Below are 22312 nucleotides of genomic sequence, written 5' to 3'. Positions count from 1 at the left end.
TTCAGGCTGTGTCCTTCTTTCCGTTTAGGCATTCTGGTGGCCCTTCTTGGGCTAGCAGGACCATATGTGTACATTGCAGTGGGTCCATGAAGACAGGACACTTAGGAAACCAACAGATCAGAGGCAAATTCCTCCCAGCCAGCTCCTTTCCTCCTTGCATGTCTCTGTGTCTAGACAGAGCAGAAGGCACGAGAATATTTTCTCAAGCGTTCTGTGAATATGATTTTGGTCAAGCGCAAAAAAAAAAAAAAAAAAAAAAGAATGACTGTGTAGCACATAGGAGGCCTGTTGCAGTAGCCTTTATTAGGGCAAGGCTCCAAAGGAGCAGGAGCAAGGGTGGGGATATCCCATTCCAAGGCAGCACACAGACATCTAGCAGGACTGGATGCCTAACTCTGGGGGAGTGACCCTGATCCCTGGGGTGTGGGTGACATGAGTTGGGAAATGCCAACTGCTTTCCCGGAATGATGAGCAGTTACTTTACAGTTAGGAGATGGGCTCTGGGGCTGGAACCTTCGATTCAGACTTTGCCTGAGGAAGAGGATAAAACTTCGTCTCTCAAAGATTCTGGCAAAAATGATGACCTGGACTTGACTGCTGCATGTTTTATTTCTTCTTTCCACCGAGACCCTTGCACTTACTTGCTCAGTGTGGGCCTTAGTATCTGTGTGTCCTGCTCACCAGCACTGCTCTTGTGCATCTTATAACCCCAGTGTCCTGTGGCCTCACTTGTCCGTGCATCAGAATGAGGGCAAATCCGCACTGAAATCCTCTTTCACTGGCTGGTCATCCCCATCCCAGACCATTCCAGGCTCCTGTCTCCCTTGGTCATTTATGTGGGTTCATGAGAATATCCATCAGTTTCACCTGTTATCTGACGTTCTGAACGCCAAGGTACGACCTACCCCTGCAAAGATACTTGAGGATGGCATCCTACAACTTCCACTTACGTTTCTGTCCCCCAGACAGTCCAGATGTTCCTGGAAATTTGTTTGTACTTTTTAGTAAACACATCTTTCTCATCTGCATTTTACTTTTTCTTTGTTTGTTTGTTTTTTGGCCATACTGCTTGGCATGTGGGATCTTAGCTCCCCAACCAGGGATCAACCCTGTGCCTCCTGCCCTGGAAGTGTGGAGCACACCTGCACCACGGAAAGTCCCTCACCTGCACTTAAACTGCCTTTATATTTAAGGGAAAATTCTATTGCTCCCTATGGAAACTGATAAGACAGTTCTTATAAGAAATGCAAATGTATATTAATTTTTGACCTTATTTATTCTGTTTTGTTTTAAACTCTATTTTTATAGTAACAAAAAGTGAGATTTTGATAGTCAGGGTCTTAGAAGAGTAATGACACAGTTTCTACTGTTGTTTAGTTAGTAAGTCATGCCCAGCTCTTTGCGACCCCACTGACTGTAGCCCCTCAGGATCCTCTGTTCCTGGGATTTCCCAGGCAAGAATACTGGAGTGCACCTAGGGTACAATCTATGCTTTAGGTAAATTTATCCTTGATATATATTCATGCATTGAAATCTATTTTTCTCCTAAATCATGCTTTCTTAAGAACTCTGTATTGTTCTCTAAGTTCTGACAACTTCACTAAGAGCTAAGTATCTCCATTTGAGAGAAGCAAAAATATTAGCTCGGAGAGTTAAAACAACTCACTCACAGTCTTACAGCTAATAAATAGTATAACTAAAATGCAAGCTGATATCATCATTCCTCCAAGCAGCCCAGAACCATCTGGCAGAGTTGTTTAAAATGGTCACAATTGAATTTCTTAGGATCTGGGAAATATAGATTTTCCCCCTAATTCCCAAGTGATTTACATGAACCCAAAAGACCAAAAACCATGGAATCAGTCAATAAGGATTTACCACTCTTCTTAATACGATCCATGTGGCAATAAGCATGATACCTGGATATCATTTTCCTCTAATTCATGACTCAACAAAATCAGTGGCTAACATGAGAGAAGAAAAAGATAATCAGACAATACAAGCAATAAGACTTCTATGATGAAGGACAAATGATCTATTAGATCAGTTATCTCGATCAGGGTTAGCAAACTACAGTCCTCAGAACAAATCCGGCACAATACTGTGACTTCTCTGGCAATCCAGTGGTTAAGACTCCAAGCTTTCAGTGCAGGGGCCGCCAGTTTCATCCCTGGTTGGGGAACTAGGATCCCAATACATCACGTGGCACTGCCAAAATTTTTTTTTTAAATCCAACACAATTCCTGATTTTGTAAATAAAATTTCAGAGCCCATAAGCTTGCTCATTCCATTCCATATGGTATGTCTGTTACTGCTTTCCCATTATTACGGCAGGGTTTAATACTTGCGGCCGAGTCTGTATGACGGCAAAGCCCAAAACGTTTACTATCTGACCCTTTATGGAAAACTTTCCTGAGTCCTGGCCTAGATTATGTTTTTAAGAATAAGAAAGTTAGACTAGATCAGAGTCTGTGTTGTAAAACTCAAGAGGGAGAAATTCTACATGCTTATGAGAAATGCAAATGTGTATTAATTTTTGTTAAGCCCTACTTACTTTGTTTTGTTTTAAACTCTATTTCCCAGGTGATATTAGTAGTAAAGAACCCATCTGCCAATGCAGGAGACATAAGAGATGAGGGTTTGATCCCTGGGTCAGGAAGATCCCCTGGAAGAGGGCATGGCAACCCACTCCAGTGTTCTTGCCTGGAAAATCCCATGGACAGAGGAGCCGTGTGGGCTACAGTCCACAGGGTTGCAAAGAGTTGGGTAGGACTGAAGCTACTTAGCACTAGCACTCTATTTTTTTAGTATTTAAAAGCGGAATTTTGATGTTAAGCATTTTTGAAGCGTAATGACAGTTTTTAGCAAATTTTAAAATGTACATACTCTTCAATCTATCTTATTTTGAGGAATTTATTTCAAGAAACACTATGTAAAGACATAAAGACGTTCTTTGCAGCCTAGCTTGAGAAAACAATGAAAGAAAAATATATTCATCAAAAAGAGAGAGAGAGAAAGAGAGTAGTTTAAAACATCACAGCACATGCACTTCCCTGGTGGCACAGTGGATAAGAATCTGCTTACCAATGCAGGAGACAAGGGTTCGATCCTGGTCTGGGAGGACCCCACATGCCAAGGAGCAACTAAGCCTGCGGGCCCAACTCCTGAGAGCCTGTGTGCTACACCTACTGAAGCCCATGAGCTTCACCCATAAGCCTAGAGCCCACGCTCCGCAACAGGAGAAGCCGCTGCAGTGAGGAGCCTGTGCACCGTGATGAGGAGAAGCCCCCGAAGGCTTCAGCTAGAGAAAGCCTGCTCTCAGCAACAAAGACCCAGCGCAGCCAAAATCAGACTCACAAAGAAACAGTGCACGAGCGTTCTAAATTTTAAAATTTCATAGTCCGCCCACATAATAAATATGAAACCACTGAAAAGGAAGAAGCATTGATATGAATGTGCTGAGATGAAAAGATGTCGATGAGATTAATTTAAAACTCTGCATATCGAATATATCATTCATATGTAGATGTTGCAACTATCTGCATAGACTGCAAGTTCACATTGGTCAGGAATTCCCTGGTGGCTCAGTGGTTGGGATTCAGTTCTTACTGCCAAGAATAAAGGTTCAATTCCCTGGTTGGGGAACTAAGATCCTGCTAGCCACCTGGTGTGGTAAAAAAAAAAGTTCACCTTGGACTGCCCGCTTTCATTGGTAAACCTCTTGTTGACAATAACTGGCAGAGATATTAGTGCTCCCTAAATATTAATAGCCCATGTATTTCCTTACATGGCAGATGGATTTTGTCTTTTGTGACTAATTCTCAATGGACTGCGAGCAGAGGTGATATGTGTCACGTCTGGGCCAGGACAGTTAAAAACAGTATGAGTTTTCTGTCTCCTTTCTCATTCCAGAATCAAGAGCTACAGGATGGAAGCAGCCTGGATTCCTGAGTCGGCACCTAGCAAGCTGCTCTGGGGTCAGTACCTCTCGAAGTGTGGTTCGTGGACCAGCACCATCAGCATCACCTGAAAGCCCATGAGAAAAGCAGAGCTGAGCCGGACCCCAGACACGCAGCATCAGAGTCTCTCGCATGGGGCCCAGGACTCTGTGCTTAGACAGGCCCTCCAGGTGGCTCTGGTGCACACTCAGTTTTGAGAACCGGTGACCTGACCTACGTCAGATCTGGTGCCAGGGAGAAATTTTTATTTTGTTAATCCATTGAGGGGTTGTTTGTTACTCAGCTATAGTCTGTCCTATCCTGATGCTTACAGAAAATAAACATAAAATGCTGAACTTTTCCCCCACCACTGGTTTCGCCTTAACAGCATTTTGGGCAGATACATAACTTTCTGGTCACATTCAGTAGTAAAAATTCTTTCAGTTCATAATTTCAGTCTCAAATTTGATCTCATCTACGCTTCTTGCCTCCTCCACATCCCCCACTCCTGCAAATCAGGCTCAGGGGGTTTGCAGGAAGAGGATGCTTTAGTCCTGGATGCCTTCTCTTCTTCTCTTTTAAAGGCCTACTTCTTCTGGGGTCCTGGGGAGAGGGTGGTCTATGTGGCATGATAATGGAGTTAAGAGAACTTTTCTTAACTGCACACAGATGTAGTCCCTGTTGCATTTGGCTTGTTAACGCTGCCTCTTTTTTTTAATACCAACAAGCCACTGATGCTCTCTTGGGCAGCACATGCATTTCTTTGCATGGAGGGGGTTCTGAGGGTCCTTTCTTTGCCTAGTTCCCTGAAGTCGACACCCCACTTTTGCCTGCATCCTTCACCTCTCCCTCCACCCACCCGACTGGTAGCATGCCTGGGCCTTTGCTAGCCTGAGGACATTAAGAAAAGGCTCCTTCTTGGAGCACATCTGGCTCTGTGTTTGGTGCAAGACTGTAGAGGTGACATGCAGACTAGATTTCAGCATCCTTTGCCCACACAGTCAGGGACCTCTGTGTACATCAATCCTGAGACCATCTCACCAGCTCCTGCTGTTAGAGACCCTTGAAGCAGTAGACCTACTATGGATAAAATGACCATTTTGAGAGTCCAAGAGGATACTATTATTAATAATATGCTAGCACACTGGCAAAAACCGGGTCTTCCCCAGACAGGGTAGGATATATGATTCCCCCAATCTGTGCAGTGTCACTGAGAAGAAGGCTCAAGCTCCAGAACCTTCCACAGGGTGGTCTAGCCACGAGAAAACTCACTTCATGTGGTGAGAGCCCAGTTGCCCCCACACTCCTTTCTCTGCCCTGCCGCTTATCTTGATTTCTTCTCTGTTGCTCAGTCTGGCTCAGAAAGTCGACATCTACAGGAAGAAGAAAGAGTGGCCCACCTGGTGGGTTCCACCTTTGTGTGGAGAGGTCATTACTTTTTCTCCTGAAACCCCATGAAGGGGTCTCAAGGCGGGTGGGGACTGCAAGCAAGCTGACTCACTCTACAGTGGAAGTCCTAAGATGAAGCTCCCAAATTGAATGGAGATCAAAAATGTACATAGAAACATGGTTTGTGGTGATACTTCATGGACCACAGGATCAAGCTTTGCCTGAAGGTAATCCATTTCTTGAAACTTCAGTTATGTGAACTAACAAGCTCCCTTTATCGGTTAAGCCAGATTGAGCCAGCTTTTCTGATACAGCAACTCAAAACACCCCGAACTGACAGAGACTGCAGTGCTGCCGGCAGCAGACCCCAAAAGTGGCCTTGGCTGAGGGCAGTAGCTGAGGCCAAAGTCAGGGAGGACATCTCTAACCAGCATGACAGCTGGTCATCCCCATGACTTCTATATATTCTCACCAAGGCCATCTGCGTCACCAAGGTTACATCAAAAAGGAAAATTCAGGGTGTTGACGAATGATTACTTCTCGCATAAATCAGCAAAGCCCTGTAAGAAAGAGATTAGCTCACCTTGAAATTGGCTCCTCCGATAGCAGAGAAGGAAGAAAAATATAGTTTGCTTAAGAGAAACCCTTTCTGCTTGCTGGTTGAGAATCAGTCATCTGGAAAAGCAGAATTCTCCCTTCCAAGCTAATGTTAGTATAAGCAGAAATGACAGGATGGGAGACTAGAAAGGACAAAAAATGGAATCCATAAGCAGCCCCGTTCATCCTGTTCTCCGACTCCTCCTTTAAGAAATTCATCCTGTGAACAAAACCAACCCTCGTGTTCCCTGTGAGGAGGCGGGCTGGTGGGATGTGTTTGGAGGCAGGGAGCTGATCAGGGCAACCTCCCCGCCTGTGGCATCGTTTCATCAGCAGAGGGCAGTTACATGGGGGAGAAGCTGTGGTGGGGAAAGGGGAGGCCCAGAGCTCCCAGCACTGTGCTATGAGAGAGGAGGAGTCCTAAATCTCTGTTCTAAAAGTAACAGTAGCTGACAGATTTTCTGCTCATTAACCATCCAATGGACTTGAAAAAAACCAGATCAGAAGTCTTGAAAAACTGGAAGGGAGTTGTATCACCTCTGAAACCCCAAGACCAGCCAAAAACAGGCTAGGACTACACCCCAACGTCGCTTCTCAAACTAGCTGTGCGTTATTAACATTTTAAAATTACTGATGCCCAGGTTTCACCTAGACGTCATTAGAGCCTTGGCTTTGGAGGCGAGCTCCTGGGAATGAAGTTTTCAAAAAGCTCTCCCAAGTGATTCTGAGGCTTCCCTGGTGACTCAGCAGTAAAGAATCTGCCTGCCATGCAGGAGACGTGGGTTTGATCCCTGGGTTGGGAAGATCCCCTGGAGAAGGGCATGGCAACCCACTCCAGTATTCTTGCCTGGAGAATCCCATGGACAGAGGAGCCTGGCAGGCTACAGTCCATGGGGTTGCAAAGAGTCAGTCATGACTTAGCAACTAAACAACCACCACCAAGTGATTCTAATGTGAATTCAATGTTGAAAAGTACTTGCTTTCAAGCCAATCCTTAGGCACCCAACTTCAGCAGGAAACAGGCAGCCTTAATGAGAGGTGTGCACCCCAAGTGGGGTCACCGGGTAGAATACAGTAATCCTAGTTAAAATTGAACTTCAGATACGCAACAAATAATTTTTGTATAAGTATGTCCCAACAATTGCATGGGACATCCTTCTGCTAAAGAATTCTTCATCCCATACTTTAAAATTTAACTCTGGCCACTCTAGCCCCCAAGTCTCAGCTCAGATATAGGCATGAAGAATATTCCAAAAAGCAGAGTGCAGAACAATGGAGAAGGTGAGCAAGGCTCTCCATCAACTGGCGGGTAGGGTATTCTTGTTAGACTGCAGGCAGGGTTGGCTTACCTGTCACCAAGGCAAGCACTCAGCACAGCACTACTATAAGCACTGATCGTAACACCTAGCACTCGATAAGACCTCAACAAGTGTGAGCCACTATTTTGAAGAAATCATATACAAAAATGCAATTGTGTGCACAAATACACACCACCTTGGTTTTCATTTAAGTAGGTAAATTATGATTTGGTTATCAAATAACATGTCAGGACTTCCCCGGCAGTTCAGTGGTGAAGAATCCACCTTCCAATACAGAAAACACAGATTCAATCCCCGGTCGGGGAACTAAGATCCCACATGGCATGGAACAAACAAGTCCTTGTGTTGTAACTACTGAGCCCACACACTGCAACTAAGACCCTGCACAACCAAAAAGAAACAAACAAAGAAATATTTTTTAAAAATAAAAATAAATTTTAAAAATTCATGTGCCAGTTTTAACTTTCCTGGACAGTATCTCCAGAGGAATGTCTGGTGTTCTTTTTCTAGGATGTTTTTCCTTGCTCGTGGTCACCCCCTTTTCATATTTCCCTGTTCTTCCCCTGTCACCCCATATTAGTCTCTACCCATGATTCCAGCTGCTAGAAAAGCAAAATCAAGAAAGTCACCACAGGAAAAGGCTGGTTTACCTTTTATAGAAGAGCCTTTGATATTTTGAATCACAGTCCTGGGCAAAACCACTCAACCAGTATTTGTTGTTTGACATGTATGATACAACTGCTGGCAGGAGAGCGCCAGTCACACTGATTGATCCACGTACTGAGAGTGAGGACAGTTACAGAGGAAGGGGGAGGGATGAGTGGGGAAGAGGGGGTCAGAGCAGATATTCACAACATCACACACTTCCATGGTGGAAATAAATGACAAAAGTTAAATAGGAGGCATTAAAGTGAAGGAGGGCCCCGGTGAGTGGCTGGAGATGGGGTGTGACCCACAGAAGAGGTGCCTTTTGGAGTCCCAGGATCATTGCCCTGCTTCCCCGACTGTCCATAGAGGGAACTTCTTCCCTGCAGCTCCCAGGCCACTCAGGGATTCAGCTCCAGGTCGGTGACGTATTCCTGGACCCAGTCCTCACTGGGGTCGGCACAGACCTGCCGGCCTCTTTTGGTCCAGAAGCTGTGGAGAACAGAAGGGTTACACAGTGGTGAGTGCAATTGGGCGGGGGGGATCCTGGGCCCCCAGGGACCCCTCCCTCCTTCTGCCCTGGACATCTCAGGGCCTGTCCACATGCTCAAATCATGTCCCCTTCACCCTGGGGTTCACAGACCTTCCTGGGTCTCCTATGGGGGTCCCCTCGGAAAGCCAGCATTGTTGTTTGCCAAATGAGAGGACAGCTTCCTGCTATCACCCCTTCCCTCTCCTCCCTCTGCCCAGGGGCAGACCCCTGGGACCCTCTGCAGGCCCCAAACCAGGTGAGAAAACATGGCGGGGCCCCCCCTGGTGTCCTGAGCTCCGAGGAGGGGCCTAAGACCCCCAGGCTCCTTCCCCAGGGCGGGCAGGAAGGCTGGCCCTTACATGACTCCGGGCTTGGAGCACTGGCTGCTGGTCACATAATAGTCGTCCACTAATTTACGCGGGATCTGCCTGGAGACGAAGGAGAAGCAGCAGTCGGCCGGGGTGTTGGCACCAGCTGTGAGAGACGGGACAGACCATGGTAAGTCCTTGTTCAGGGGAAAGGCAGCCAGTGGCCCCTCGAGGGTCAAGCAGACCTGCAGGAGGCAGCGCCGGGGGGTAGAGGTGGGGGCATTTCTTCTTTCCCGTTACATTTTTATTTCTGCGTCTCGTGGCATTTCACATGCTTTGTCTGTCTTGATTTGGTGTTTCTACGTCTCTCAGTGAAGAATTTAGTTTTCCGAACAAACGTTTTTTTCTCTCTCTCTCCCTGGGTAGCCCCCACTGGCTTCTTGAGGAGAACAAAGGCCACATCAGTGGGAGCCCACTGGACACAGATTCCACCTATGTCAGAATCCCACCTGGGCCTCATCTTCCCAGGAATCCATAAAATGGGCCTCCCCACCACTGTCTCTCAGAGCCAGAGAATAGAACTGCTAAAATCCCCCCAGGAAGGAAAGCTCTGCTCAGGAAATAGTGTCTGCAGTCTCTCTGAAGCTCTCTACTTAAGGGCTCAGGTGAAGGACTTCAGCACTGTGGCCCAAGCCCTGGCCAAGTGTTGGGGACAGGCCTAAAGGAAGGGAAGACGGACTCACGGGTGGCAGAGCAGGTGTGGGCAGAGAGGGCCGCGGTGAGCAGCAGGACAGCCAGCGCGGCCCCGGGGACCTCCATGATGCCGGGCGGGTGCGAGAGTCAGGTGGGGCCGGCGGAGCTGGACTCGGAGACTTGAAGCTGCAGCCTCCTGCTGGGGTCTGAGCTGTGTCCTGTCTTTATAGGCAGCCTTGGGACACTAGAGGACGGAAACTTGTGGAGACTGGGGGGGCGGGGGTGGGGGGCGGTATTTTTTATCACAGCATTGGTATCATGCTGTGAGTGGCAGAAGCCAGCAAAGCTTTGGGTCACCACAAAGGCTCAGCGTATTTGCAGGAACGGTCGTGTTGCTTACTTGATGGGGAAATGGTTTCCCCAGTGAGAGGAGGTGAGAGGCTGGTGTGACCCTGTGACAAGCTTATGCGCTGCTTTCTCACAAGAGCAGGTCTGTACACCAAGCATCTCCCCACAGAACTGAACCTTCTGGGACCCACCCCTAGCTGTCCTGACAACATAGCTCTGACCTAGACGATAAGACCACGGGGTCTTGAGAAGGCCTCCCCAAGCTAAAACCACACCCTGGGTGGGGACAGAAGATCTGGGGAATACTCAGCTGCAGAAGGGGCCGGAGTTGAGGCTGGCCTTTCAGACTTTGGCTCATTCCTCAAACATTCTACCTTAAGCTTTTGATTGTGAGGCATCCATTTCAAAGATATCCATCTTGAATAAGCACATCCCCCAATACAGAACTAAATAATGGGCCAGGCTGCCCTACCCATGAAGTTCCCCTTTTAGAAAGTTCTGGATGACCATTTGAGTGGCTTCCCTTTTCCCTTCCACACTTTCTCTCTTATCTGTTAAATTCACCAATGAAGAGTGAACCTACAATACCCTGGGCACCCCACCCTCACCCCAGCAAAGGCAGAGCCCCAGGTCTGAGCTCGCTCTCTCTGAGACCTCATTGTGCAGCCGCAGCCATGCTGTCTACCTTCTGGGACTCCAAGTAACACACCTTGTCTTTCAAAGTCCCCTGATGGTTGTTGAGGTTCATCTTACAATAATAATAAGAACCTTACTGGCTGGTTCAGCTTCAACACTGGCCCCAGTTGGCGAAATATCTGTGGGGCCCCCACAAAAAGTACAGTCCAGGTAAGTTCCTGCAGACATCACCATCAACAGGCCGACGGACACAAAATCACTAGTCCCTGGTTTGGAGAAAAGAACGGCAAACCACTTCAACATTCTTGCCTTGAGAACCCCATGAACAGTATGAGAAGCATAAAGATATGACACTGAAAGGTGAACCCCTCAGGTTGGTAGGTGCCCAACGTGCTGGAGAAGAGTAGAGAAATAACTCCAGAAGGAATGAAGAGGCTGAGCCGAAGTGGAAACGACACCCAATTGTGGATGCGTCTGATGGTGAAAGTCCAAAGCTGTAGAGAACAATATTGCATAGGAACCTGGAATGTTAGGTCCGTGAATCAAGGTAAATTAGAAGTGGTCAACAGTTAGAACTGGACATGGAAAAACAGACTGGTTCCAAACAGGAAAAGGAGTACATCAAGGCTGTATATTGTCACCCAGCTTATTTAACTTACATGCAGAGTACATCATGAGAAATGCTGGGCTGGAAGAAGCACAAGCTGGAATCAAGATTGCCGGGAGAAATATCAATAACCTCAGATATGCAGATGACACCACCCTTATGGCAGAAAGTGAAGAGGAACTAAAGAGCCTCCTGATGAAAGTGAAAGAGGAGAATGAAAAAGTTGGCTTAAAGCTCAACATTCAGAAAACGAAGATCATGGCATCTGGTCCCATCACTTCATGGCCAATAGATGGGGAAACAGTGGAAACAGTGTCAGACTTTATTTTGGGGGGCTCCAAAGTCACTGCAGATGATGATTGCAGCTATGAAATTAAAAGACACTTACTCCTTGGAAGGAAAGTTATGACCAACCTAGATAGCATATTCAAAAGCAGAGACATTACTTTGACAACAAAGGTCCGTCTAGTCAAGGCTATGTTTTTCCAGTTGTCATGCATGGATGTGAGAGTTGGATTGTGAAGAAAGCTGAGCACTGAAGAATTGATGCTTTTGAACTGTAGTGTTGGAGAAGACTCTTGAGAGTCCCTTGGACTGCAAGGATAACCAACCAGTCCATCCTAAAGGAGATCAGTCCTGGGTGCTCATTGGAAGGACTGATGCTGAAACTGAAACTCCCATACTTTGGCCACCTCATGCGAAGAGTTGACTTATTGGAAAAGACTCTGATGCTGGGAGGGATTGCGGGCAGGAGAAGAAGGGAACGACAGAGGATGAGATGGCTGGATGGCATCACCGACTTGATGGACATGAGTTTGGGTGGACTCCGGGAGTTGGTGATGGACAGGGAGGCCTGGCATGCTGTGTTTCATGGGGTCGCAAAGACTCAGATACGACTGAGTGACTGAACTGAACTGAACTGAAAAAGGAGATGCCAAGAGTGAACATCTACATTTTAGGAATCAGTAAACTAAAATGGATGGGAATGGGAGAATTTAATTCAGATGATCATTACATCTACCACTGTGGGCAAGAATCCCTTAGAGGAAATGGAGTAGCCCTCATAGTCAACAAAAGAATCCAAAAGGCAGTACTTACATTTCAAAAATGACAGAGTGATCTCGGTTCATTTCCAAAGAAAACCATTCAATATCAGAGTAATTCAAGTCTATGCCCCAACCACTGATGCTGAAGAAGCTGAAGTTGAACAGTTCTATGAAGACCTACAAGACCTTCTAGCTGGGCTAATTGGGAGCTAATATGATGACCCTTAAACTGTTGCTACCCTTTAAACAGAAAAACTCTGCCAGAGATCTATCCTATGGATGCAAGCACAATGATGAGGTCACCTGTATAACAGTATTTGTCACAGCTTATTTATAACAATTAAAAGATGACTTACAGCTAAATATGATAACAAATTCACCTCTTGTAGTAATAATTCGCCCTTAGAAACTGTGGAAGTAAATAAATTTTAGAGGAAGTCCTTGCTATTAAAGAATCCTAGAACATTTCCTGTTTCCTTATTGTAAAGTCAAAGCATTTCCAGGGTTTGTCTAGCACTTCAATGACATCATTAACGACACTTCTGAAAATATCTCCCCTTCCCTCAACAGTTTGCTGGCATTTCTTCTTTGGGCTTGTCACCTCATGGTGGGGAAAGAGCTGCTGACTCAGGCATCACATCTTCTCAAAAAGTCTCAACCACTGCGTAAGAGGGAGTCTCACAGGAGTGGAGAGAGAGTAATGTTGCTAGTGTTTTAAATTCCAACTGGGCTTTCTAAAATCATAATTTGTAATGTTGACTATAGAATACTCTCAAAAGTAGTTAAAGCTGATTTAAATATATATAAAATGCAGAAAAGAATAGAGACTTGTTTCACTTCTCAAAGTTGGGTAGGCAGCATGGCAAATGAAAGTAAGGATGTGGAGCTGGGGTGGGGTGGGGGGTTGGTCTACATTCTTCCTGTCTTATTGTGGCATAAATGAACTCAGGCACAATCTGAATAAAATGTCTTTCCCTAAAGGTAGGAAAGGTTCTATTATCCAAACCTAATGACTATTAATTTGGTTTATTTCTTTCAAGTGCATTTTCCCCTAGGCTTATGATAGTTCCATTTGCTTACTTGCTTTTTATCTCTTTTTACCGTGTATGTGGGAAAGGGAAGGGACATAACTGTAGCCATGATATGAATGCAAATTTTTATTTTTCTTATTTACACTTAGCAGTACAAGACTTTTCCAAATCATTCCAGTATTTTTAATACTGCCTAATTTCCTCATCCATCAGCCTAGTGTATTAATATTGTCATCCACTACTGTAGCACATTTGGGTTGTTTTCGATTTTTAATTGCTATAAATATGCTTCGCCAAATATCTCTGTGCATAAACCTTTTTCAACAAATGAGGTTTTTTTCCTCATAGGATATTTTCCTAGCTGTAGACTTTCTGGGCCAAAAAATAAGGACAATTAGGGCTCCTGATTTATAGAGACATCCCATGTCTAATGTGCATTCATTTATATACCCAACTGTTAAATAAGAATTTAATGGCATGCTGTAGGGACTGGTGAATGTTTGATGAATGAAACAGTGATTTAAAAGCCGACTTTATCTATCGCATCAAGTGTGTCATGTTCCAGACTTCTCCAGTTCTACTTTGTCCATCTGAGTCCGGATCAAACACGGCTCGGGCTACTGAGGACTCGATGGCATCAGTAGATATGCCACAGTCAAAACACCTGTGAAGAACATTAGAAATGTCTGCTCCGAGAAAGGCAGAAGGGAATGGTATGATCCATAAAGCTCTGTTCGTGGTAGAAGACCAGCTAAGATTGGTCCCTTAGTGACGGCAACTCCTGGCTCCCCACCTCCTTGTTTGTGAATCATTTCCTCAGAAGCGGTCCGAGCAACATGATGTCATGGTCCTTTTCACGCAGGATGTGGTTTCCAGTGGGACTTGTGTGCTCGGGGTGCTGTGGCATCCCCCGTAGGTGTCACCCTCTGGGATCGGAACAGCTGCAGCAGAGCATCAGATCTGCTCTGTGGGAGGAACTATTAATCTGTAGATCTTTCCATGTCCTTACGGCTCTGACACTAACATCATCTCACCTCCCGTCACTAGCCAAAACCTTTCCAGCCAATCAGCCCCAACAAATGAGCAACTGGGTTCTTCTTGGATGCTCTGAACCTCTGTATGACCCCAAGGACCCCAACATGTGCAACTCATAACAAGACACCATGCAGCAACTTCCCCTCTGATCATGCCCAGCCTCCAGCTTCTCATGCTCTAGAGTTGCCTATAAAGGGACAAGGATACAGGATGGACTCCCGAAGGATGGAGGCAGCAGCACTTGCCCCATTCTATCTTGGCTTTGCCTTCTTCCTGCCCATCATCAATGATTTCCCCATGCTGCTCTGGTCAACCATCTCATCACTACATCCCTCAGCTCACGAGTCTTGTCTGTATCACAAGACTCTCATCCTTCCTTTCTTTTAGAATTGTTTCTCAATGCTCTGGACGGATGTCTAAACCACATCACTTAAACTCAATGGTTGAGATTTCTCACACGAAAGCAAAGAATTTCACAGAAGGTTTTAAAACATGCTGAGCTGTTTCCCAAATTTCTCAGGAAGTTTTAACTATCTTGTCTCTGGATCTGGTAGACCCATTGTTAGTGGGGAAAATTGAGGTCTAATGCATTCATTGACAAGATGCAAATGCCAGGTCTGATTGGTTCCTAGGATGACCCAAATGACAGAGCCCCTTGACTCTCCCAAGGAGCTCCACCCTTTGGGTGATGTACAGAAGGTGGCATCTTGCTAGCAAATGTCTGTATGGACCAGATGAAGTTCCCTGAAAGAGACAGAACAAGGGCTCCCTGCTCCAATAGCTGTATTCCCTGAAGAGGGAGCCAGAGACTGAGAACAAGACAGGCAGAGATTCAAAACAGTGATTCATGGTCAAGAAGAAATGCTTAATTTACTTGGTTCACTTTGTGCCCTACTCCACAGCCCTGAGCACTAACATCTCCACCAACTTCTGGCCGGCTGCCCTCCAAGGGGGGAAGAAACTGACCTGGCTTTTCTGGGGCTCTTGATTGCCACTTCCTCATGGTTAGGGCAGACACCTCAGTGCCTGCTGCTTCTCTCATTTCTCTCCAGATCTGTCAAAAATCTGTCGATGATCATGTGTTCTTATCCTGGTGTAATATCAGAATCTTTCCTCCTTCCTAGAGACAGGCCGGGCTTGTGGAGAAGAGACAGCCTATGGGGCGTGGCGTGAGGAGTGGATCGGCATATAAAGCAGGTTTATTTCTTTCTGTTTTTCTCTTCTTCCCAAGGTTGCTTTTTTTTTTGCATCATGCTTATTCATTTGTAATATTAAAAATCAAGTCTTTTCATGTCATTCTATTTGCATAAGAGGCTGGCATTAGGCTCTTAAACATTAACCACTGTGTCTGTCAGTTTACCAGGCCAGCAAAGTAGACTATATAGTTGGCTATCAATTATATGATCATAGATAAACTACCACAAAAAAACCACTGTCCTTAAAATTTTCCCCATTTGTGAGTTAATTTCCATGAAATAGATTTTGAAAAACAGAATTTCTGGATCAAAGAGTATGGCCATTTCTAAAGCTGCTGACCCACCTAAAGCATTAAATCCAGACTTGTAGGTTTATGGTGAGTATTCAATAAATAGACAAATTACTGGAAAGATAATCTTGAGTTTCACCATCCTTGTACCTACAGGCTTTCCAGTTCTGTTCTTTCCATCTAGGGTGTGGTTCAGTTCAGTCGCTCAGTTGTGTCCGACTCTTTGCGACCCCATGAATCCCAGTACGCCAGGCCTCCCTGTCCATCACTAACTCCCAGAGTTCACTCAGACTCACATCCATCAAGTCACTGATGCCATCCAGTCATCTCATCCTCTGTCATCCCCTTCTCCTCCTGCCCCCAATCCCTCCCAGCATCAGAGTCTTTTCCAATGAGTCAACTCTTCACATGAGGTGGCCAAAGTACTGGAGTTTCAGCTTCAGCATCATTCCCTCCAAAGAAATTGGCGTGGTTAAGCTTGGCTTATCCTTTTTGAGACCTAGTGGTGTTTTTGCATGTCACATTTATACAGTTAGGACAATTGTGGGAGTCCATCAGGGCATCCTGCTCTATGGAAGAAGGCTGTGATCATTCACATCAGAGATAAATCTGTCACATGGAAAGGAAACAGCTAAGCCTGATCCCTGTTCTGTGTACTGTGCTTCATTGCTCAGTCGTGTCTGATTCTTTGTGACCCCACGTACTGTAGCCTGCCAGGCTCCACTGTCCATGGGGATTCTCCTGGCAAGAATATTGGAGTGGGTTGCCATGCCCTCCTCCAGGAGATCTTCCCAATCCAGGGATCGAGCCCAGGTCTCCCACACTGCAGGCAAATTCTTTATCATCTGAATCACCAACCATCTTGAACCACCATCAAGCCCAAGCTGATCCCTGGGTGATGCCAATTCCTGGCCCCACATCTAGAGAAACCATTTCCTCATAAGTCAGTTCAGTTCAGTCTCTCAGTCATGTCCAACTCTTTGCGACCCCATGGACTGCAGCAAGCCAGGCATCCCTGTCCATCACCAACCCCTGGAGCTTGCTCAAACTCATGTCCATTGAGTTGGTGATGCCATCCAACCATTTCATCCTCTGTCGTCCACTTCTCCTCCTGCCTTCAATCGTTCCCAGCATCAGGGTCTTTTCCAAGGAGTCAGTTCTTTGCATCAGGTGGCCAAAGTATTGGATTTTCATCTTCAACATCATTCCTTCCAATGAATGTTCAGGACTGATTTCCTTTAGGATGGACTGGTTGGATCTCCTTGCAGTCCAAGGGACTCTCAAGAGTCTTGTCCAACACCACAGTTCAAAAGCATCAATTCTTTGGTGCTCAGCTTTTTTCACAGTCCAACTCTCACATCCATACATGAACACTGGAAAAACCATAGCTTTGACTAGACAGACCTTTGTTGGCAAAGTAATGTCTCTGCTTTTTAATATGCAGTCTAGGTTGATCATAGCTTTTCTTCCAAGGAGCAAGTGTCTTGTAATTTCATGGCTGCAATCACCATCTGCAGTGATTTTGGCACCCAAGAAAATAAAGTCGGTCACTGTTTCCATTGTTTTTCCATCTATTTGCCATGGAGTGATGGGACCAGATGCCGTGATCCTTGTTTTTTGAATGTTGAGTCTTGAGCCAACTTTTCCACTCTCCTCTTTCCTCATAAGGAACCAAGCAAATTGGCATTTGAACGATTCTTATGTGCACCTTAAACCTCTCTGGTAACTAAGGGATTTACATGCACGGTCTGTTCTTCAAAATCACTGTGTTGTGTGTACTCTGATTTTCTCCCTTTGACAAATGAGAAAACAGAGTTTCAAGACTTTAAAAAAAAAAAAAAAAAAAGAAAACAGAGTTTCAGTGAGATTGTCCAAGGTCACACAACTGGTAATGTTGTGATCAAAACTGCAGACTAGAGCAAGCCCCACACTCTTAATTAAACACTAGGAATTTGCCCGTCAGTGTTCCACATGAAGCAGATTTACCAGGAATGTAGAATTCTCTGGCAAGAGACAGCCTACCTCAGCAAGTCAGAAGTAAGGAGTTGTTGCTTAAAGACCCCAGAAAGGATGTTGTTGCTGTCAGTCACTAAGTTGTGTCCGAGTCTTTGCGACCTCATGGACTGCAGCATGCCAGGCTTCCTTGTCCTTCACTACTTACCGGAGTTTGCTCAAACTCATGTCCTTCAAGCTGGTGATGCCATCCAACCTTCTCTTCCTCTGTCGTCCCCTTCTCCTCCTGCCTTCAATCTTTTCCAGCACCAGGGTCTTTTCCAGTGAGTCGGCTCTTCACATCAGGTGGCCAAAGTATTGGAGCTTTAGCTTCAGCATCAGTCCTTAAAATGAATATTCAGAACTGATTTCCTTTATGATTGACTGGTTTGATCTCCTTGCTGTCCAAGGGACTCTCAAGAGTCTTATCCAGCTCCACAGTTCAAAAGCATCAATCCTTTGGCCCTCAGCTTTCTTTATAGCCCAACTCTCACATCCATACATGGCTACTGGAAAAACCATAGTTTTGACTATATCGATCTTTGTTGGCAAAGTAATGGCCTGCTTTTTAATATGCTGTCTAGGTTTGTCATATCTTTTCTTCCAAGGAATATGTGTCTCTTAATTTCAAGGCTGTAGTCACCACCTGCTGTGATTTGGGAACCCAAGCACTGTTTCTACTTTTTCTCCATCTATTTGCCATGAAGTGATGGGACTGGATGCCATGATCTTAGTATTTTGAATTTCGAGTTTTAAGTCAGCTTTTCCACTCTCCTCTTTCACCCTCATCAAGAGGCTGTCTCTATCCAGAGATGATAGAAATCCAGAAATTTGAGCCTGGAAGTGAAGTCTCTTCTAGATTAAGGATGTTTGCAATTCAGAAGAGGTGGCTGAGAAGATGAACTGAATCTTTCACAGCCTTGCTGGGCTGGAGGAAAACAAAGTCCAATGCTGCCCAAGTGAAGGGACTGCAAGAAACCATCCTCTGTCTGGGCTGATAGGAGGGAAAGTAAACGAAAAGAAAACCATCCCTTGAACAAAGTGGAGGCCAGGCCCCCTCATCTGGGTAGTTTAGAAAATCTCAAACTCGAAAACATTTTTAAACATGATCCCAGACGCTGATGCCACAAATGCCTTGAGAAGAAGCTTGAGCTTTTTGGTGAGGAACTGGAAACTACCATGAGTATTGTTGCAAATTTGTAAAAGTAAAAATACAAATTTAGGATCTAAAAAATGCGAAAACTGAAATAAAACCTCGGAGTAGACTAAACTCAACTGAAGAAATATTGGTTAAATTCAAACATACCAAAATGAACCGAGGGGAAACAGGAGAATGAAAAATACAAAAGATAGGATAAGAGCACATACAGAATAGAGGAGGGCATCTGCCATCTGGTTAATTAGAGTCTCAAAATAAGAGGAAAGAGAGAATGAGACAGCAAACAGATCTGAAGAGATAACGGCCAACAGTTTTACAAAATGGTGAGAGATATAATTCTGAAGATTCAAGGATGGAGGGCATTATCCCCACTGCTATCAATGGGCCAAGTTTTGTATCAGCCACTCCTACCCTCAGTCCTAGCTGGAAAAGGAGAAATACCACTGATGCTGGTCCCTGTCTCACCAGCCAATCCTGATGGCTTAGATGAATAATGTGTTTTCTGGGGCTTTCCATAGGATATAATCTGGAGGACCTTTCAGCCTCACATGGTTTATCTACTCCATCATGCCCACTTCTATAGTCCTTTTTATCCCTTCTCCACCTGTCATGGCAATTCAAGTATTTTAATTTCACTCATCATGAGCTATGCCTTCTCCAGCATTCTGGAGATTTCCTGGCTGCAAAATTGATCCTCTGTGATCCTTGCCAGGAAGTTATAGCCTGTATCCCGAAAGAGTGCCCCCAAGTCAATAAGTTCCCCCTAATCCATTCTTGTGTTCCAGCTTCCTTGATCAGCTTAGTTCAGTTCAGTCGCACAACCATGTCCAACTTTTTGCGATCCCATGGATTGCAGCACGCCAGGCGTCCCTGTCCATCACCAACTCCTGAAGCTTATTCAAACTCATGTCCATTGAGTCGGTGATTCCATCCAACCATTTTGTCCTCTGTCGTCCACTTCTCCTCCTGCCTTCAATCTTTCCTAGCATCAAGGTCTTTCCCAATGAGTCAGTTCTTTGCATCAGGTGCCCAAAGTATTGGAGCTTCAGCTTCAACATCAGTCCTTCCAATGAATGTTCAGGACTGATTTCCTTTAGGATGGACTGGTTTGATCTCCTTGCTGTCCAAGGGACTCTCAAGAGTCTTCTCCAACACCACAGTTCAAAAGCATCAATTGTTTGGCGCTCAGCTTTCTTCACAGTCCAACTCTCACATCCATATATGACTACTGGAAAAACCATAGTTTTAACTAGACAGACCTTTGTTGGCAAAGTAATATTTCAGCTTTTTAATATGCTATCTAGGTTGGTCATTGATTTTCTTCTAAGGAGCAAGCGTCTTTTAATGTTATGGCTACAGTCACCATCTGCAGTGATTTTGGGGCCCAGGAAAATAAAGTCTGTCACTGTTTCCATTGTTTCCCCATCTATCTGCCATGAAGTGATGGGCCCAGATGCTATGATATTTGCTTTTTGAACATTGAGTTTTAAACCAGCCTTTTCACTCTGCTCTTTCACTTTCATCAAGGGCCTTTTTATTTCCTCTTTGCTTTCTGCCATAAGGGTGGTGTTATCTGCATATCTGAGGTTATTGATATTTATCCTGGCGATCTTGACTCCTGCTTGTGCTTCATCCTTGATCAAATTACCCTCAAAATCCAGACCCAAGTTACTTTCCCAGCTCAGGCTGGTACATAGTTGCTAAATTTTGTTGTTTCTTTGAAGTATAGTCCCTTTTACCCCTATCAGAAATATAATTTACTGACATGAGAAGACTATGTAACAAAAATATATGGAATATATGAATGGTCTTATATCTATTAAGGAATTTTTTCTATTAAGTAATTTAAGTCCTCCTCCCTACCAAAATTCTCATAGCCTTCAAAAGCAAATTCTAGCAAACATTTATAGAAGGGATAATGGAGAAAGAATAAACTTTTTAAGAAATGGTACCAAAGTAAGTGGATATCTATAAACCAAAAACAAACAAAACCAAGAAAGCTAGACCTTAATTTCATACCTTACACACACACACACACACACACACACACACACACACACACAAACCTCAAAATGCATCATGAACCTAAATGTAAAACATAAAATGACAAAACTTTTTTGAAAAAAAAAAAAATAGGAGCAACATCTTCTAGACCTAAGACAAGGGAAAAAAGTTCTCAAATTTGATACCCAAAGCACAACCCATAAAATGAAAAATTGATAAAATTGGAGCACATCAATTTTAAAGTTTTGCTCTTCAAAAGACTTATTTAACAAAGCTCTTGTATTTGGAATATATAAAGAACTCTCAAAATTCGACCTTAAACAAATGAATGAAAAATTCAATTAAAAAGTGGACCAAAGTCATGAACAGACATTTCAGGGAAGAGTACATACAGATGGCCAATAAGCAATGGTACTGTGACTGTATTTTTTAATTTTTTTTTTTTTTTTAAGATATAGACTGAAGTAGTGCAGTAGGCAGAATAGTGACCCTTCTCTCAGAGGTCATGTCCTAATCACTGTAACCTGTGAATATGTTACATTACACAGAAAAGAGGACTCAAGATAGACATCAACTGATTTTGAAATAGGGAGTTATACTGGATTATCTGCATGACCCAGTGTCATTATCAGGATTCTCATAACGGTAGCAAGACTGTCAGTGTCTGAGTGATGCAATGTGAGAAAGATTTGACTGTCCTTTGCTGGCTACAGATAAGGAATGTGGTACAACCTCTAGAAGTCAAAAAAGACAAGAAAATGGATCTTCCCTTAGAGCCTCCAAAAAAGGAAGGCAGCCTTGCAGATACCTTGATTTCAACCCAGTAGAGACCCATTTCAGACTTCTGACCCGCAGAAAGGTAAGAGAATACATCTGTGTTGTTTTAGGCCATTTAGATTGAGGTTCATTTGTTACAGCAGCAAAAGAAGCTAACACAACTGAAGCACTGTGCGGAACACCTGAAACTTACATGATATTGTAAATCGACTATATTAAATTAAAATTTTTAAATAAATAAAAAATAAGGAGCTTATAGAAACATTTACAGATAAAATGATACTATAGTGATTTTAAAACATGGCCATGATTTCTTTGACACTCCTCCCAAGAAGAGGCAGGGATCTAGGTCCCCTCTCCTTGAATCTGATCAGGCTTGTGACTGCTTTGACCAATAGATTATGATGCAAGAGATACAATAGGACTTCCGTGACTAAGTCACAAAAAGCCAGGCAGCTTCTACCTTATTCACCTGGAACACTCATCTTTGACCCCTAAGACTGCCATCTAGAAGGGCCATATATACATAGCTCCATTGAAATTCCCAGCCCAGGCACCGCATGTGACCGAGGAGGCCGTCTTAGAAGTGGATCTGCCAGCCCAGATGGTGAGGGCTATTTCTGACTTGGACTGCTGGTGGCGTCATTGTTGATATCACATCTGCATGGTCAGATCAGTTGTGAAAGAACATCAGCACCTTCTGCTCTGGGAGGGAGCAGCAGTCAGCACACACTTCACAGATCTATCTGTCCTTGAAGGAGGCCTGCTGC

General features: G+C 44.6%; 1 protein-coding gene across 2 annotated transcripts in view; it reads right to left on the bottom strand.

Moving 5' to 3' along the window:
- Positions 1 to 7883: 7883 nt before the first annotated feature.
- Positions 7884 to 22312, bottom strand: part of LOC101113771 (C-C motif chemokine 3-like) — a 38624-nt gene continuing 24195 nt past the window's right edge. Inside the window, exons 1-3 of one of the 2 annotated variants that reach the window (XM_042255399.1) lie at positions 9472 to 9623; positions 8780 to 8894; positions 7884 to 8380 (exon numbers count right to left, since the gene is read on the bottom strand). In XM_042255399.1, the coding sequence (XP_042111333.1) occupies positions 8290 to 8380; positions 8780 to 8894; positions 9472 to 9547 (282 nt within the window). In that variant the 5' untranslated portion in view covers positions 9548 to 9623 and the 3' untranslated portion in view covers positions 7884 to 8289. Of the gene's footprint in view, positions 8381 to 8779; positions 8895 to 9471; positions 9624 to 22312 lie in introns of those variants that run through there. The other variant, XM_004012445.4, reaches the window with a different exon arrangement.

The sequence above is a fragment of the Ovis aries genome, chromosome 11 (assembly GCF_016772045.2).
Source record: "Ovis aries strain OAR_USU_Benz2616 breed Rambouillet chromosome 11, ARS-UI_Ramb_v3.0, whole genome shotgun sequence".
Classification (NCBI taxonomy): domain Eukaryota; kingdom Metazoa; phylum Chordata; class Mammalia; order Artiodactyla; family Bovidae; genus Ovis; species Ovis aries.
This window is presented reverse-complemented; position numbering and strand designations above follow the sequence as displayed.